We start from the raw sequence: 18,266 nt of genomic DNA on the forward strand, positions 1-18,266 counted from the left end.
ATAACTCTTCTTGAACAAGAGAATTTAATTACAACAAACAAGTCTGCTTGATTTAAAACTTGCCAGTGATGGTGAATCCTCCACATTTCTTTGAGAATTGTTCTGAGAGTTGATTAAGCTCATTGTTAAAAAACAAGTTTCATTTTCTATTTGGCTACTGAATAACTTGATCTTTTCACAGTCCTTGCTTTTTCCTCTGAGTGTGAACACTCTTCATTACCAACATTTTTTAGTTTTTAGTGAGGTAGAACAAATGAGTCACCGCCGAATTTCTCTTTGGTCAGCCACATAATTTGGGATTACTGAACCTCTCACTCTCATCTTAAAGCATGCTTTTATTGCACAGATGAACATCTGTAGAAGGCAACATGTGCTAACTAACATTATGTACTAAATGGAAGGACTCAATATATGAATAGGCTCAAAAAAGTTTAGAAAAAACTATAACTCCCTAATTGGTACCAGGCAGAGGTACCAAAAAGTAGGGGGAAAATGCATTTCCACTTAACTCAGAGCTGGGAGAATGAGGTAGATCTGTGGATACAAGAAACAAAAATAACATAAAAATTTATTGTTGGTTTGGAAAAAGACATAAATCAATAAGAAGAAAAAACTGATAGGATATAGCTGGTGATTTTACACTTGAAGAGATATAAATCAAGCTGGAAAGATGAGGATCATCCAAAATTCCTCAATAGCTATTGACATACTATTATATTGTGTATTGGAGCTATTATGTGTCATAAAACTGAATTTTTTGCTTGCGTATGTAGAAAACAATGTGTTATTCATACAAGTCAGAATAACAGTTCTTTTCAATAATAATCTTATTTTCCTATTTAATAGAAAAGAGAAAATTGAATACAATGGCGAGAAAAAAAAGAACTATAACAACATCTAACAGGACTGCATACAATTCAGATTGTGTTTTCTGTTGGTTCTATGTAGCACCAGGTTTAGCTTACAGTGTTGGGATTTTGAAAAAGGCAGTGCTACCTGTAATTAATAGGTAACAATTTTTATGGGCTATTAACCTTTGGTTTATCTTACTATCTGTATGAAAGAAAAAAAAATATTTAGCTTGTGAAGCAAGCAGATAAAAGACAATTCAACATCAAAAATGCTGGAGTAACGCAGTTTTCACTTCACTATGCGAAACAAGGATATTTAATGTTAACAATCTTTTAACACAAGCTGGCAAATCAAGCAACCACAAAACATGATTTGCATTTAACAAGTTCATCTATTACAAAAAATTCTTATATGTTAACAAGACTAAATTTAACACCTTATAAATGAAGTTAATAGTTCCAATTTACAGAAAAAAGAAGCAGTCACATCAGGAAGTTTCATGGACTACTTCATGGTTTCATGGAACAGCTCACATTCAAAGTCTCCTTTTAGACTTTGTACGAAAACTGTTTTCTAAATGCTTCACCAAACAATTATAAGAAAAGAGGATTTGCTTACCTTTTCAAGTCTCTAGGTTTTATTTTATATGGGAAAGCTTTAGCACACCCATACCTCCGTTTTTCTGTGCTAAAGTGAATATGATGCTAACTACCTTCACTCAACTAAATGGAGATTTGTGAAAACAAAGTTATCAAGTACCTTAACATGTGAGGATAGTAAGTACTTAAGCATCAGTACACTTTCATTGCCTACTTAAATTCTAAGGATTATTACTATTTTCACAAATACAGCTTTTAGGTAAAAGAGTATATTTACAGTAATATGAGAAGTGTCAAATCCTTGGGCATAAACCACTGCATAGTAAGATTAATGTCCTAACAAGAAGAGTCACAGAAAGTCACACACTCTTCTGACTTTGCTCTCATAAGCTTTTAAACTTGTTGCCATGTCAAAAGAAATCATTACTATGCAAAGAAGTAAGTTCCATTCCTCTCCACTCAGCAGAATATGATACTAGACCAAGACTATAAATGTAATGAAGCCTTATGTAGTGCTTACACTCTTTTTTTCTCCTGGATTAGTTTTGTGGGTTGAGTGGGGTTTTCCAGCTTGGTATCTGCAATGCTTTTAAAGAAATAATTATTGCTTAAATCTAAATGTTATTGTAAGATGCAAGATTGTTACTGTTGATGACTGAAGGTATCAATCTGATCTACATGTAAACCAGAAACATAATACTGTGAAAGCAACATAAATACTGTGAAAGCTGAAAATAAGGTACCATATGCATCATAAAAGGTAGAAGAGAAAGATAAATCATTTTTTACTGAGACTTAAATGAAGAGGAAAGACATACGAGTGATATGCATTCTTTTTGTAAATATACTCAGGCAGGTACAATCCCAGTGGCTTTATCAAACCAAAATAGACCCTGCCTAATCATTCAGGCTTTGTGACAGAAAAGTAAATCAGGAAATCCAATTCCCCCTGGTAACTGAAAGATATCAATTTTAATGAGAATGTGAATAATTCATTATCTTCCCCTAAAAAAAATATTTTGAATAATTTGTTAATCTCAGTAATAGTATGACAAAATGTCTAGGGAAGAGAATTAAAGCAGTAGAGTACTAAGCATATGATGTTCATTTTAATTAAATTATTCCTCTCCTACAGAGAACAGTTTTAAAGACCCCATTTGTCATGAACTGGAACTACAGTATTATTGATCCAGGTTATATCTTGTGAACAAGCAGAAATATATTATTTTGAGTTGAACATACAGATATTGGCATACTAAAGTATTTATCAAAATAATTAAACACACAAATAATCCACCTCAATTCACATCACAGCAATTAGAATACATGCCTAACACATACATTTAAATTCCTTGTAATTTCAGTGTAACGGCAGCAGATGCTTAAATTTCAGTTCTTCGCTATTCAGGGATTGCCTTACATACCTGAAATTAAACATACTACAATATGGTACAGAATCAAGAACTTCATCCATCAGTCAGAACTGAACAACAAAATGCTTTTTTCCCCTATCATGAATAATTTGTCTGACTTCTGAATGCAGTTGTTAGGAGCTATTATTTCAATTAATCACATACTCTACCACAGCACTAAATATACTATTTATATCTGTATGAAACTTATGATGTGTTTAGGGTAGAGGACACAGGACGGAAAAGAAAAAGACCAAAGTATATGAGAGAGGAACAAACATAAGAAAATACAGGTGAAAGAGGATAAAATATGTCAGTTGTTGTAAGCAGGTACTGGCCAGTAAAACTCTCTGACAACACCTCAGGCTTGATCACTATCCTATACTCTTGTTAAATCCTGTATCCATCTTCTGTGAAAGTACAGTCCCTATCCTAAGTCCTCACGTGAGCGGGTCCCTGACAAAGTTCAAACTGGAACAGGCAGCAAGTGCTGTGAGACCTGAGTAGCAGCTACTGGAACGACTAAGCCTGAGACCAGTCATTGGAGAGAACAGTGTTTTGTGGGGGTGGTTGGGTGTCAGCTGTTACCTAATAAATACCAAGTCAGACTAGCCAGCAAGTAGCAGGAGGCCAGCATCCAGAAAGACCCATGGTCAAGACCAGTGACTGGGTAAAGGGCTTACAGAATGAACATGCATACAGGACAGACTTCAATCTGTGCTAGTATTCAAGAGACCAACAGACATGAACATTTTTGTGAGCTGGGTGAGCTAATGTATATTTATATTCTGCAAGTGAACTTTGGGGTGGATGAGTCTGTGAGCAGGAGCAGATCAGCATGGCCTGACTGGATAATGAGCCTAGGACCCAGACACGAATACTGGAGAAACTTAAAAGTTTATGCTAATATTTAAAAGGAGTGGGGAAGGGATGATAGAGAGTGTGTGTGTTAGTGTGTCAACACAGTGAGAGTGTGTCTAGTTAAATCCTAAAGAGATAAACATTAGCCACTTCACCAGGTTGCCAGTGCTGTTGATATTTATGTGAGTGCTGAATGTTTTTATGGATGTGCTGGTAAAGGCACTGCTCTCTGGAGTGATTTGTGTGGTTGGCTCTGGTTTTATTCTGTGTATTCTGTGTATTTGTGCATGTCTGCTGGTCTGCCTGCTGGAATAGCTGCTCAGCGCGGCTAGGCAGGCAGAAGTCCCTGGATCAAATTTCACTCTAGGAGAAGGGGAAAGGGAGCCCCCCTTTGTGATCCCAATGTCTGTTATATTCTTACCTATTACAGTTTGAGTTTCACGTTGGTTTTAAGCATACTAAGCTTTCTGCTACATCATAGACCTTCTTAAATGTTAAATCTCCTTATTCAGCAGAATTTTTTCTTCTACTGGCAACAATTTTGCATCTAGTTATCATGTATAGTGCTAAAGCCCACCCAACACTAACTCCACCAAGGAGTAAAAGGTAACTATCTGCACACCCGGCACACTCTGACAGCTTTCCCAACCAATTAAAATGATGAGTCCTGAGGACCTAGTGATTAAACTGCAAATATAAATATTATACAACTTTCCTTTCTATTCCTTGCTGACTGCAATTCAGATTGAGATTTCATGCATTTCCAACCAAGGCTGCAATGTAAGAACATTTTTGAAAAGCAACAGAAATATGTATCTTTCGAAGGGTCGTCAAATAGAATTATGGGTAGATAAGGTAGACAAAAGAATTCATAGACCTCTGGACAATGTGTATAAGCAAGGTTAATTGTTTGGCAGGATAATCATGGAGTGATTTGATTGTATAATTTTCACGAGGGGTAGATTTTACACAAACACAAGATAAAAAAGAGACACTCCTTGTAACATACCAGGGTCTGTGTTACGTTATACTAAATTCTAAAAGAGACTCCAGGTACTTCCTTTCTGTTCAGAGTCCCTTAATGTGTCAGCTACACAGACTACCAAGGCACTGTCTTAGAGCTGACCTCTAAATACTCGTGCCCAGTGACTCCTTATGCTGACACTGGAGGTTGGACTGCTAAGAACATTTGGTGCTACTCAGGATGAGAAAGAAAGGGTCAGAGCAAGGATCAGAACCTCATATTGCAATAGATACATGAAAAGCTTTACAACAGGAAAATAATTTTTTTTATATGAAACTGAAGTATACGGTGTTCCTGCAGGCCAGTTAAATCAAATTCTGATCTTAAGGCTCAAGGGCTCACTGACTGTAAAATCTTAGCCACTATATTGAGAAGTATTGTGTTATTGCTGGGAGTAAAAAATTTTGTTTAGCTATTGAATGCATACTATATATGGAATTCAACTTTCTCTTAGCTTTTGTCTTATATTTGAGACTATTATTCATTGACAAAAAGAAAAAAATCAATGAAACATTTTACAAAAAAGTTCTAGAATAATTTACTGCAGGGAAAAAAGAACATTAATTCAACAGTGTAATTATTAAGCACTCTTAAGGTGTAAAACTTCAAGGTTGAAAGCTCAGTTTCAATATTGCCTTCTAGCATTTATGCTTTAAAATAAAATGTGTGCCCCAGACAGTTACTTAAAAAGATAACTTTAAGTTGCCTTTTTTTCTCCTGGACAGAATATGGTAATTAAAAAAAAAAAAAAAAAAAAAAAAAAAAAAAAAAAAACCCCCCAAAATTAAAGTTCAAACCAATTAGCTTCTCTTCCCATCAGCCCCTCAGACCTTCCTGTGAAAACCATCAAATTTTATCACATTCTACCAGCTCCAAAGATTCTTATACAAAAGGTTCCATTACTTTCCTACCCATACCTCCTCAATTAAAACCACAATATATTTAGGATTTTTTTTCAACAACTCCGTAATTGTTTTCAGCCTTTTCATTAGGAAAAAAGATCTTTCCATACATTTTGCTATTAATGTATGAATAGGATGGGGTTGGGGTTTTCTTGTTTCTGTTTTAGTTTTCTGTCCACTCTCAGCAAAGTTAGACATAGACCTTCAATACTGCTTCAATGGTTTGTGAAAATCAACAGCTGGATAGACAGGGAAAGTCAATTTAGATACAGTAATTAGGAAAAGCTACAGTGGATACAACAGTTGCTAATTCTCAGTTAGGAAAACCTATGTAGTTCAGGAAAGGTGGAAAACAGTGTATATTTGAGGTAGAGCACGGATGTAGAAGGCTCTTGCAAAGATGAATTAATGTGAGACAGGAGACATGCTGCGATTTTTGCAAGAGCAGAGGGGCACAAGAAAAACGGATATAAGACAGAAGTCTAGAAAGTCAAGCTTCTTCAGTTCTGCTCCTCAAGAAACAACTGATCGTGCCAGTAATTTCCCTACTGTTTTAGTGCATCCGAAGAAAAAGATTAATGCAGATAATTTTCTTATAGACAATTTATGGCCAGATATCAATTTACCAGTTAATTCACAGGATGAAACAAATGCCTGTCTCTGGAGTTTTCATTGGGTTTATCACCAAAACAGGCAGAGGCTAGAAGCAAGAACTAGGAAAAGAGGAGGGAAGTAAGTAGTTCCGTCTTATTCAAGGACACATTCTGGCTCCATCTCACCCATTCACAGTTGTTATCAAATAGATTAGCAGCAGTATGCTAAGTCAGAATTAATCATCTTTTCATTTTCTAGTTCTATTGAAATTGAATGAGATAATATCTTATCAAGTTCTAAAACACAGCAGAGATTTTTAAATAGAGAAATAGGCTAAGAAAATGTGAAATAACAGCCTCCCCAAGGCTGATTTACATAGTTTAAATGCTCTTAAGTGCTATGTTCTGGATGTTTAGTAACATAACATGAGATTCTGATGAAACCTGCTAGCTTAAATCTGTGAGGAAATTGTAGCTTAAAAATCTGGTTTCCATGATAAATCCACATGGGAAGTCTTACGTGGATTTGCATGAGACTATGAAAAAGACAGCTTTCTGATATCTTCCTTTCTTTTATTTACACTTTGAATATCTTTTGACCTCTCTCTTTTTTGCAACATCAGGAAAGCATGCTGAAGTAGATAAATCATTTCCTTATATAGACAAGGGAATATACTGTTCTACTCCTTCAATTCAAGGGGTTGTTTTCAAAAGAACAGTAATGGAGACTTTCTGCTTCTTATCACAGTCCTGCCTTTCACTTCATTCACTTTAAGCTATTTCAGTAAAACAGTCGCCTGGATTTGCAAAAACATACAAAGATATGTCCATACCATATAATTTGTAAACAAAGTAAAACTCAATGGTAAAAAGAGTGCATATAACAGGGCCCTACAACATATATATAATATAGCCTGAAGGCATTCTAGAGAAGTACAAAGAAAAATTTTTAAGTTTTGTTGTTCATTTAATTAGAATATTTAATGTCTTGATGTACCAATGTACCAAGCACACTCATTTCAGGCTGAAAAGCACATCACTCCTTAACATCATAATTCCCACTACCTGTAACTAAGCTTCCTGTAAGAATATTTCTGAGGACAGAATCCCCAACTATTCAGTCACATGGACAGTTTGCAGAAGTGCTTTAAAACATAACACTAAAATGTCCCTGCTGATTACTGCTTTACTCCACAGGAGGAAGTTCTTGAATGTGGCTTTAGAGAGCTTTCCAAGGCTTTCCATGCCAACAGTAGAGACAAACTGCACTCAAGAATGCCACCAGCTGGAATGTGTTGACTTCGTCAGCATTTTGCTCTGGAGAAAAACATGGCTTAGATTGCATCAATCCTTTTGCCATGTCATGTCCCAGTACTGATATTCCCTTTAAAGAAAAGCATGTTCTGTCAGCTATATCATGAGAACACTGCTCAAAAAAAAAAAAAATGGTTTCACGGGGTTAATCAAGAAACTGCCACATAGATGGAGTAGCATGGAGTAGGAAGGAGTCCCATGACTTCCCTTCTGCTGGAAGCTTCACAAACCAAATCTGTATCTACACAAGCTCCTGAGTGCCATGATGACACTTTGGAGATAACAGAACAAGTAAAAAAACACTAGCTGAAAGTTTAGACAAGATAACAGTCATACACATAGGCCAAAGATAGATAAGAAGGAAAATCATTCTGTCTTGCATACTCTGTTTGAGAAGGCTGTTATTTTGTGGTAAACCTAAACCCTAATTTCTTCAAAAACATGTGTAATCTTCAGCATAGTGGTTCACCTGGCAGTGAAATAAAGCCTAATTAGGTGCAACACAGCTCCATAACTTTGGATTGATTGTACTGAAAAAATTGTTAAGGTATGAGAAAACACCTAAGCCTTGTAAGATAAGAAAGGTAAAAGCACAGACAGAATGGTACTAGCAGCTCAGGGACTCAATAAGACATTACTGAAGTGAAAAGATATAGAAGCTCTAAGAAAAGAAAGGAAAGAATCAGGAGGTGGCAGTTCTGTGACATCATGGATCAGCCCATTGCAAGAAGCAGTGAAGGTTTACCCATTCTCAACTGCGTGATGACAGCTTGGCAGCAAATGTACATCATGCATCTCACTGGGAATACTGACCATATTAATACCTAGCCCAGTAGCATGTTAGTCCTAGTTATCTAATGCACATATTAGCCAATAAAACAAAGCTTTGTATTCTTAATTCCTGCTTGCAAAGACTTTGTGCACATTATAAGATGCGCACCCCAAAAGCAATCCAGTGAAGAAACAACGTCATAACAGCAAGGTGGGTCTCTCAAAGGAAAATTCCAGTGAAAATGGTATCACAATGTTCTCAGGAAGCTCTTAGTGGGCTGACCATCATCATTATGCAACCTCCATCAGTCAGGGACAATCATAGAATGGTTTAGCTCAGAAGGGATCTTAAAGACCATCCAGTTCCAACCTCCCTGACATGGGAAGGGACACCTTCCACTGGATCAGATTGCTTAAACCCTCATCCAACCTGGTCCTGAACATCTCCACGGATAAGACATCCGTGGCTTCTCTGGGCAACCTGTTCCAGTGCCTCACCACCCTCACAGTAAAAAAACTTCTTCCTAATATCCACCAATCCATGGTGGAATACAGACTTTCTCTGACAGATTGGTGCTGAAGGCACATGGCCAATAAATTTTCCAACTAAAGTGTCCAAGAACCAACCCCATCTAGATGCAGGCTGCAAGCAGCCAGCTACTGTCCTACATTCAAAGCAATGCAGCAAAACTGGAACTAAACCTGTCTTTGTGTACTGAATTGATCCACTGACAGCTGACTTCAGAAGAGTGAAGATTAAAGGGGAGGCAATAACATTAATACAAAAAAAAAAAAAACCTAAATAAAAGTAGCAAAAGTTCATCACAAAGAAGGAAGACTTGAACAGACAAAACAGGAAAATGTTTAAACTAAGGAAGTTCAAAAGAAATCTCGCTCCTGGATCTTTCAGCATTTCAATGGAACTCTAATTCCTTCAGTTTCCCTGTGACAATGTGTCCCAAAAAGAAGGAAATGTTGAATCTAAAACCCTGAAAAGAAGGAAATGCTCTTTTTAGGTTATTTTTTAATTATGCTAACTTATTTCATTTTGGCTTGTAGTGAAGTCTAAGTCTGTGTTTGTGTCCTTCTTCTCCGGTTAATTTTATTATTAATAACTGTTTATTAAGATTTAAAAAAAGGATAGTGTTGCACAAGACATGTACCTGGTTGTTCAGTCTTTTTATTGCTTAAACGTCCCTTTCCTACAGAATTAATTACATGAGTATTTACTTCCTGACACAACTTCTGCTATAAGTTATAAAGTGTATAATTATTTCTGCTTGCTGTGAGTGACAAAATAGGGGTCATAGAAAGCAGCTCAATCATGGAAGAGGAAAGATTGCTTAACATTTTCCCATATCCTTTCAAAACAGTCTGCTAGAATGGAGAACTATTTCTCACAGCCTTTTTTTTCTTTCCTAGCTCTTCAAGTCATTTTGTGGTAATGAAAGCATTATAAAAGAGACAGAGACAGTCTTCCAATGAACTACAACAACTAGGAATATCAGGTATATTATTTTTATTGTTTTTCAGTCTATAAAAGTAATCACAAGAAAAAAAAGAAGATTGTGCATGCAGAATTACTGAAAGAAAAAAGTAGATGCAAAGAAATATTGATTTGAACAATGAAGTCTTGAAATTTAACATTTTAGGGAAATGGCTAGAGGACCTGAACAAAATTCATGCCATTTCTTATGTGAAATTAATTTAAAAGCCAAATTATACATAATCACAGAGGACTGTACATGACAAAAAGTACGCTAAAATGATTTCTCAAATATTGTAGAATAAAATATGAAACTATGTAGCATGCTTCAAACTGCATACACAGAATTTTAATACCTCAGATTTTATTGCTATCAAAGTGATTTGATACTGCAGGAAGCTTTTTGGAAAATGCCTCCTTAGCACTCTTGATACATTTATCAAATATACTTTCTCTTTCCTTCCTAAGACCTTGGGAGAGTTAATAAATACATATGTTTTACACTAAGGCAAAGTTAGAAGGAAAATTAAATAGCTAATCACAGACATCTCAGTAAAAAAAAAGGAAGAGAGATGAACCTGGAACAGGTGACATGTCAGCTTTAAAATACAGAAATTTCTAAATATAAAACTCATCCTGAAACGGGGAGAAAGACAGCTAAAGAACTACATTCAGCTGTCTCATTTACTATTCTTGTTTGAGGCGACACCAAGTTGTTCGCAATGCATTGTCTTATTTACCACCTGAAACATCAGCTAAACCATAAACTGCAATGACTGGGGATTGAATGCAAAACGAGATGATAGGTTCAGTATTAGAATCAGGTGAAGTACCAACCTAGGCTTATGTTGCCACTGTGAAGCCAAGGCAGGAAAAATTGATAGTCTAGCGTGAGTATCAATTTCACACCACAGCTAGTATTTTGGCTTTTTGATAGAAGTATGAGGGAAAAATGATTCCAAGATCCTCAACCTATCTCACTATTTCTGAACTTCTCCCTTGAGTTTTTAGAGTCAGTGAAGATGAAAAAGTAATTAAATAACAGCTAGCATGGTTATTCCACAGGTGTAAATGTTGCTCAAAATGATCTAGCAATCATGTTTCCAACAAGTCTACCACGAAGACTGGTTTCAACACATTTTCTTTCTTCATTATAGGGAACGGTATAAAGCAGTAATGCCTGCGTCTAATCCATACTTCATCTACTGTTAAGTGAAGGGAAGAAGAAGTACAGAATCCTTCCAAAAAAAATGATTCTTAACATCATCTTTTTCTTCTAAATCCTTATTTCTGTATCACCTAGAAATATTGTTGAGGCATAGTAAGCTTTAAGGAGGGAAAAGAAAAACCTTGCTGCATAAACAAGGTTTGCACCATCTCTCACAAAATAAAGGCATGACAAGTACATTTTCAGGAAAAACACAGTATATGGCAAATTATTTAACTAAATTGAAACAAGCCACCTTCATTTAATTTTTATAAGCCTGATCTTTAATTTGAGAAAGATACCATTCCTTTAGGAAAAATGGTATGGTTTATTCTGATATTTATATTAACATTAAACAGATGTTCACACATATATTTTTGTGGGATACCATAAAGGAAAATTATTTTCTTTGGTAAATAATTTAAGATATGAATAATTTATCTGGGTATTTTGAAATTACAAAGCATATCTGAGAAGCAGTCTACAGAAATAATGGTTAGGAAAAATATTTATGTATCCTATGTAAATACAGAAAACTATATTTCAGCAGTGCATAACTTGTAATGATTAAAATACACTAATTTTGTGGTAATCAAAGCTTTACCGTAACACTAGATAAATAGAATAAATCAATTCCTATCATATACAAGTTATAAATAAATTTTAGTAAAATTACAACACTAAAAGGAATTGACTCCTTTCCTACCCTATCTGAGATCAGGTCTGACCGGCAATGTCATCTAAAATTTAATTAAAAAAATAAAACCAAATAGTTTCATTTTTTCCAGATAGTTCAGCTTTGTAGTTTCTAGGTTTTATTGCTATAATTTAAATTATCAGGAGCAATGTAGGAAAATACAGAAAATAGCAATTTGCAGCAGAAGAACTACATTAGCTAAAAAAAAAGACAGTTGAAAAGACTGACAAGTCTGACGAGAAAGATAGGCATATCTAGAACTAAATAATTGTGAATTTAATTTCCTTTTTTTTTGCTTTCTGTTAATTCAGTAAGATGTAAAAGCAGTTATAAATGCTTAACTAATTTATTTTTTAAATTTCTTATCTCTTCCTCTTCTTAACTTATCCTTCAAACTAACAAAAATCTAATTTAAAAAGAAATTTCTTAGCAATTGCCTGTTTTTCCTTTGTGGCACTTCATTTTTTAGGAAACTGTGACTTGGTGCAGGATAATTGATAAGTATTGATAATAGTTTAAATATATTTAAAAGATTATTTTCCAAGAGTATTCATTGGCATTTATTACAAAAACCTATAATTTCTCATTAAAAACCCCAGCCTTTTAAGAACTCTTTAATTTAAATCTAATTAAGAATTTTAACAATTGATGCTTTTCTACGTAGTATTTCATAAACTCCTTTATAGTAGTGTTCCTAATCTTGACAGTCCTAAAATATAACAATATTTTTTTTAATGTAGTCTCTTAATTCAGTCCTTTCCTAGGAATACTAAAAGACTGCATTACTACATGGGCTCATTCACCCTATTTATATCATGCCTATAGCACCTATTATGAGGTCAGGTTGCATTGACATGGGGCATTAACATTCTCATTTTCACAAGGAACCAAATTCAATATATCAACTGACTAGTTGTACTCATCATAACATGGAATATTATGCACATTCTAGACCATAAAAGATCACACTTCTTAAAAAAAAATTCCAAAAGTATTACATACCTCGTGGTTGTTTAAGCAGAATATGGAAAGCAGATTCCTTACTGGTAGATTTGAATAGGACAGATGCACTGGGATGACAACCTAACTGCTCCTGATCTAAAACAAGAAAAAAAAAAATATTAAAAAGTCTTTCAGAGAAACCCTTTTAGAAGTTAAAATATATTGAACAATTTTCCTAATAAAAGAACTTCATATACAGGCTTTTAAAACACATTCTCCAATGGGAGCACTTGGGCCTTTTCTTCCCTTTCCTTAAAAGTTCTATCGGTATCCTCTGTGATGAAGGTAAGTATAGATATAACATGGAGACCTTCTTAAAAAGAATTTAATTAAAATAATAATTATAACTCAATGTTGAAAATGCCTTCAGTTAAATAGCATGTAGAGACTATGAGAAGAATTATTCTCAAGAGTAAAAAATCAAATGGCCAAGAAAGCCCATGGTGATATGAAAGACGTAAGTGAAAGCTTGAGAGAAATAGGTTCCAGACTAGCAGTACAGCAACAGTAGCAAATAAGAATTGGTTTCTTGACCACAAGTTACAAGATCAACTAATAGATTGCTTCATAGAGACAAAGGATTTGGACATTTTTTTGTTTGCTTTCACTGATTACTGTCAATGTTGCGGATAAATAAAAAATGAGATAGCAAAAACTGGTTTGAATTTTATAAAAGGGTTTTCGAGCTGTTCAAGCAGCCAAAGATTTCTCACTGAAAGAGTTGACATTAGCAGGAAGTGCCTTGTAGGAACTACATCTAGCAGTTAACTCAAGAATATGAGCCCAATAGATAGACTGTTTCTGAATAATACGTCATACTAAGGGGCAGTAGCACTGAATAATGAACTAATGAACCGTAGACAGGAAGATACAATAAACAGGAATGGATCAAACAGCTGTTATTTGGGGTCATGGAACAAAGTTAAAATAGCTTTAAGGAACAGAACCATGTTCAAGAATGAAAAGTACAGGTCTCCTGGAAATACTGGACTTCTTGCTTCTCGAGAGAAGACAAATAGCCTCAAAATTATTTCACCTCAGGAACAAAAGTTTCAGCTCTTGGAAACCAGCTTAGAGGTTTAAAAGGAAATTTGCAATCTATAGTGAAATACTTAAAGAACGAAAGGACCCTTTCTTAATATTAAAAGTCAGGAGCATAAGAAAAGCCTACACACACATTTTATTGTATCGATAAAGCAATATAATGCCATCTTTCTTGACTTGAGACACTGCAATGCCAGCAACGAGGCTAGTGTGAAAACTTTCCCTACAATGGTAATTATTCTGAAGCAATTATTTTCTATTTTTTCCCCCTGAAACAAACAATAGTGTAAATTTCCCCTAGAAGAGTTTTCCAAAATTTAAAATATCCGTTATTATTTTTCTTTATATGTGTCTACTTATTCAGCTAAAAATAATTTTCACAGAACTAGCTAACAAATCTCTGGATTTTTTTTTTCTCTAAAAAATAAATTCACTACATAAAATTAAAAGCACTAGGTTATGCTTCATGATGTTTCAAAAATGTATTCATCAGGTCAGAAGTGCATTTATATATTTCATGTTATTTTTTTAATTGGTAGCTAATATAATGGATTTAATTACACCAAAATCAGTACAAAGTGTTGTTAGCAATTTATTCTAGACTCATTAATCCACATTTGAAATTTGAACATAACAGATTAAACATTTGTATAACTTCATTGTAACACTGATTTAAATATATGCACTATTACTTATGACCAATGTATTTTGCCTGAAAGGAAAATAACTGTTAGTAGCAGACTTGCCTTTGAGTATTTAGTTCAGTTACATAATAAACTCAGAGAAGGCAGTTCGAAAACATTTTGGAAGGCATATTTGAAAAGCAGCAATCCTAATTTAGAAATATTTATACAGAAAAAGACATGGCCAAATTCCTGTGCATGCAATATTCTTTTGGAAATAAGGTAAGTTTTAATAATCAACAATATGAGACAGATATTTTAATATAATTGTGCACACACCCTTACCAAAAGCAATCCTATACACTGTCACAGATAATGATTTTGATAACAGATAACACTGGATTTCAATTTATCAGATAACACTGGAACCAATTTATCTCCCTTATCTGTTTTGTAATTACCACTGTAGCTTTAATCTCTTATTCAGTCATGGCCCTTCAAACTTTGAAGTGACTATCCTCTGAAAAACAGTTGCACATTTTCCCTTAAACTTCAAAATACATTTGGCCTATTGAAAACATGAAATTAAATTATCCCTTTCAATCAAAATAAAGCATTATAGGTATTAACAAATCACTGATACTTAGGGGCAATCCCTATACAGGTGAACGCTCTGGGGTCTGGCTGACACTGGAGATTTCAGTAGTTTCAAGTATTTATACCAGTTTAGTTGCTTTCATAATTCTTAGTAGAAATATTATATAGTGGTATTTACAGAAAAGCAGTAACATTCAACTTGAAACAGCTGAACTAGTATAAATGATTTCTAAACCATCTGCAACAAGAGTTTGCACACTCTGTAGATCTGATCATTGGCTCAATATTGGGGAAAATTACCTGCTGTCAAATAAACATTAGTCTCGTGAATATACTTAGCATAGCTATAAGTGCTTATGGGAACAAAAGCTGCATATTTAAGCTACAGATATTGATCTAAATCCTGGGAAGAAAACGTATTGCTATTAAATTCAGTAAGAAAACATGCTTTAGCAGATCCAAGATTTTATCCCTTCATCACAAATTATCAGATGTTGGGTAGTTTTATTTGATCTACAATTATCCAAACTAAAGGACTGTTTGCGCTACAATGTCAGTCAAAACTTACAGAAATAAATATTACTGAGGAAGAATGCTCTTGAGTTTAAGAAAGTTTTAGAAATGAAAATAACAGCTTCAGAGACAGTCCAGACATGACAATTCCTAATTAGCTCTTTTAATTCCTGAACTATGCAATTCTAAACCTAATTTCACATCTCTCTAGGGTGAAAACTGCCTATGGAATGTTACTTAAAAAGAAGATACAGATAGCTTCTGTAATCTCCTTTAAAGTGTAAAGTAAATCTATAAATGTTGATGTTTATTGCTTGTACAACTTAATTGAGGTGCCTAGTTTTCATTGTTGTCACTATTAATTCTCTTTAAAATGGCACACAGTTTGAAATACAATTTGTAAAGATCAACATCAACCAAATATTTTATTTTGCCCCTTGACTTGATACTTTCTGTCAATTTCCCCATTCTGCCCTCTCTGGCCTCCAATTACATCAGCAAAGAGCATGAAGAGTCCAGCACAAGAATAAAGCACTCCAGTAACTTGGTTTAATGCTAAAATATCAGTTAAGAAGTAGCAGCTTTGTTTTTATATTACTAAACCTACAGTTTTAAGTGCTGTTCTCAGAGAAGGATTAAGAAACCGTGAATTTGAGTTACCTGCTGACAGCATCATTTCTAATCTTTGGAGGAACATTTTTTAGGGAAAAAACAGATTTTAATAATTACTAGGCTGACAGTTTATCTTTAAAGAATAAGTTAAGGCTATTTCATATTTCAGACTAAAATGCTTGTGTTTAACTCAGATGGAAGGTTACTACTGTTATGTCTGAAGTATTATTACTGTCATTCTTAATTAGCTCGTAATTTCCCAAGTGTGTTCTTGCACTGCTATGAGAGATCCTAGGACAAAAATAGCCTCTTCATGTCAAAACACATTAAATTAAAGTGTAGATCATCACAACATGGGAAGAGATCTGGTCTCCTCCATAACCTAGGACTTTAAATGGTCTCAAAATAATGTTTAGTTTTGGACATCTCATTAACAATCCAATACAAGTCAAATAAACTGAGGGGGAGGTGCATGAAGAAAGGAAATTTGCACAACAGAAAATTCAGGGCTACCAACATTCAGTTCTTAGTAAGAGAGGAAGCATTCTAGAAGCAATATTTTCATACTAGGATAATTTTCTCACCAGACTGGTCAGCTTTGTTGCATGGCAAAATAATTCTTAATGCTGAAAAAAACCCCTCAGTTAAGTAGCTTTTAATGTACACTAGGCTAACATATCTGTATTGCTATGCTATCTACAATATTGAATTTAGTATATAAAAATTCCAGAATATATAACGGCCAGAAATACTAAGTTGAACTTGTGTATCTATGATACTGCTTGTAGGACTAGATTTCTCTTCCTCTGAAAAGAAGGAAAAAGAAATTACAGTAAGTTTTCCTACAGAGATAAGATCATAGCATGCACAGCTACTTCTAAAGACAGCTTGAGTGCCTAACTCAACTAATGTACTATGATTAAAAACAAGCAAATATTATTTACAGGTCACAAGCAGAAACTGAATTAGAAAATTAACATTGCATATTAAGCTGATTGATCAGCAAATTCAAGACAGCTTTCAAAGGACAAGTATTGTTTTACTTCCATAAAGATACATAGTATAAAATTTATTTTCTCAAAAAAAGTTTTCCTAATTCCACAGATCACAGAACCATTAGATCATCATCTTGTCAGGTCTACTGATGTGTAAAGAAAACGAAGACTGAAAACTTCTGATGCATAAAAACCAACATCAGTCTTTCACAATCTAAGCCAGTTGCCTCTGCACTCTCTATTACTGAAAATCTCCCTGGGACAAGTTAATGCTCTGTACTTACAAAGATAATTGTTTTCACTAAAATACTTAAACAATGCAGGTTCTGCTAATGTCTTTCAGAACACTATAATTCACTACATTTTAGTACCAATATTTAAACTCTATAAATAATTTCTGAGGAAATTGCATTGTGGGTAAGTTTGATTGTTCATTTTGATTATATTGTGAACAGTACATTAGAAAAGCTTTCTTTTACATAAAACTTAGTATTAGAGTACTACACTGTGCTATCCAGCATTAGATTTATGCTCAACAAGCCAAGCAATTTGCTTCTCGTAATTGTTGCAAAAAATCACTATACCAGCTTGCAGTTTACACTAGAATAAAGCATGCTGCTCTCCAGGAGGTGCAATGGGAACCTTCCTATCACACATGTAATATACACTTACACTTCAAGAGATTATATGATCGCTCAATTCCCAGTCAAACAGGGTGGGCTGCACAGCTAGTAATTCACTGTGCTTCTATAAGTGCCTGAGCTAAAATAAGCACAAAGTGTAGATGGAACAATAGGGAAAATACAAAGGATTAATATTTTAGAAGGAAAATTCATTACTAACAATATAAAAGTTCACTATATTTTCAGCTGCTCCAGGGATGATGAGCGGACAAAACCCAGCAATTCAAAAAGATGTATTCCAACAATTTATCAAAATACCTCTAGACTGAAGGTCTACCATTCATCATGTCAGCCACTTCCCTTAATTTGCTTTGCACTCTCTGTCATCATCCATATCATCAATAAAAGTCTTGAATAATAAGGGCCCTAGTATTGAACCCTGGGGTGCTACACTCATTACTAGACAGCAGTTGACTGTCAAGATGTTAATCACTATCATTTGAGACCAATAGTTTAGCCAAGTTTTCAATCCACTCAGC

The 18,266-nt window shown here is 34.5% G+C and overlaps 1 protein-coding gene across 1 annotated transcript in view; it reads right to left on the minus strand.

Annotated features, from left to right (window-relative positions):
• CFAP47 (cilia and flagella associated protein 47) overlaps positions 1-18,266 on the minus strand; it is a 296,277-nt gene that overhangs the window by 56,154 nt on the left and 221,857 nt on the right. The window contains exon 57 of the mRNA XM_054060306.1: positions 12,721-12,816. Coding sequence (XP_053916281.1) covers positions 12,721-12,816 — 96 coding nt within the window. The remainder of the gene's footprint in view (positions 1-12,720; positions 12,817-18,266) is intronic.

The sequence above is a fragment of the Cuculus canorus genome, chromosome 1, assembly GCF_017976375.1.
Source record: "Cuculus canorus isolate bCucCan1 chromosome 1, bCucCan1.pri, whole genome shotgun sequence".
Lineage (NCBI taxonomy): Eukaryota > Metazoa > Chordata > Aves > Cuculiformes > Cuculidae > Cuculus > Cuculus canorus.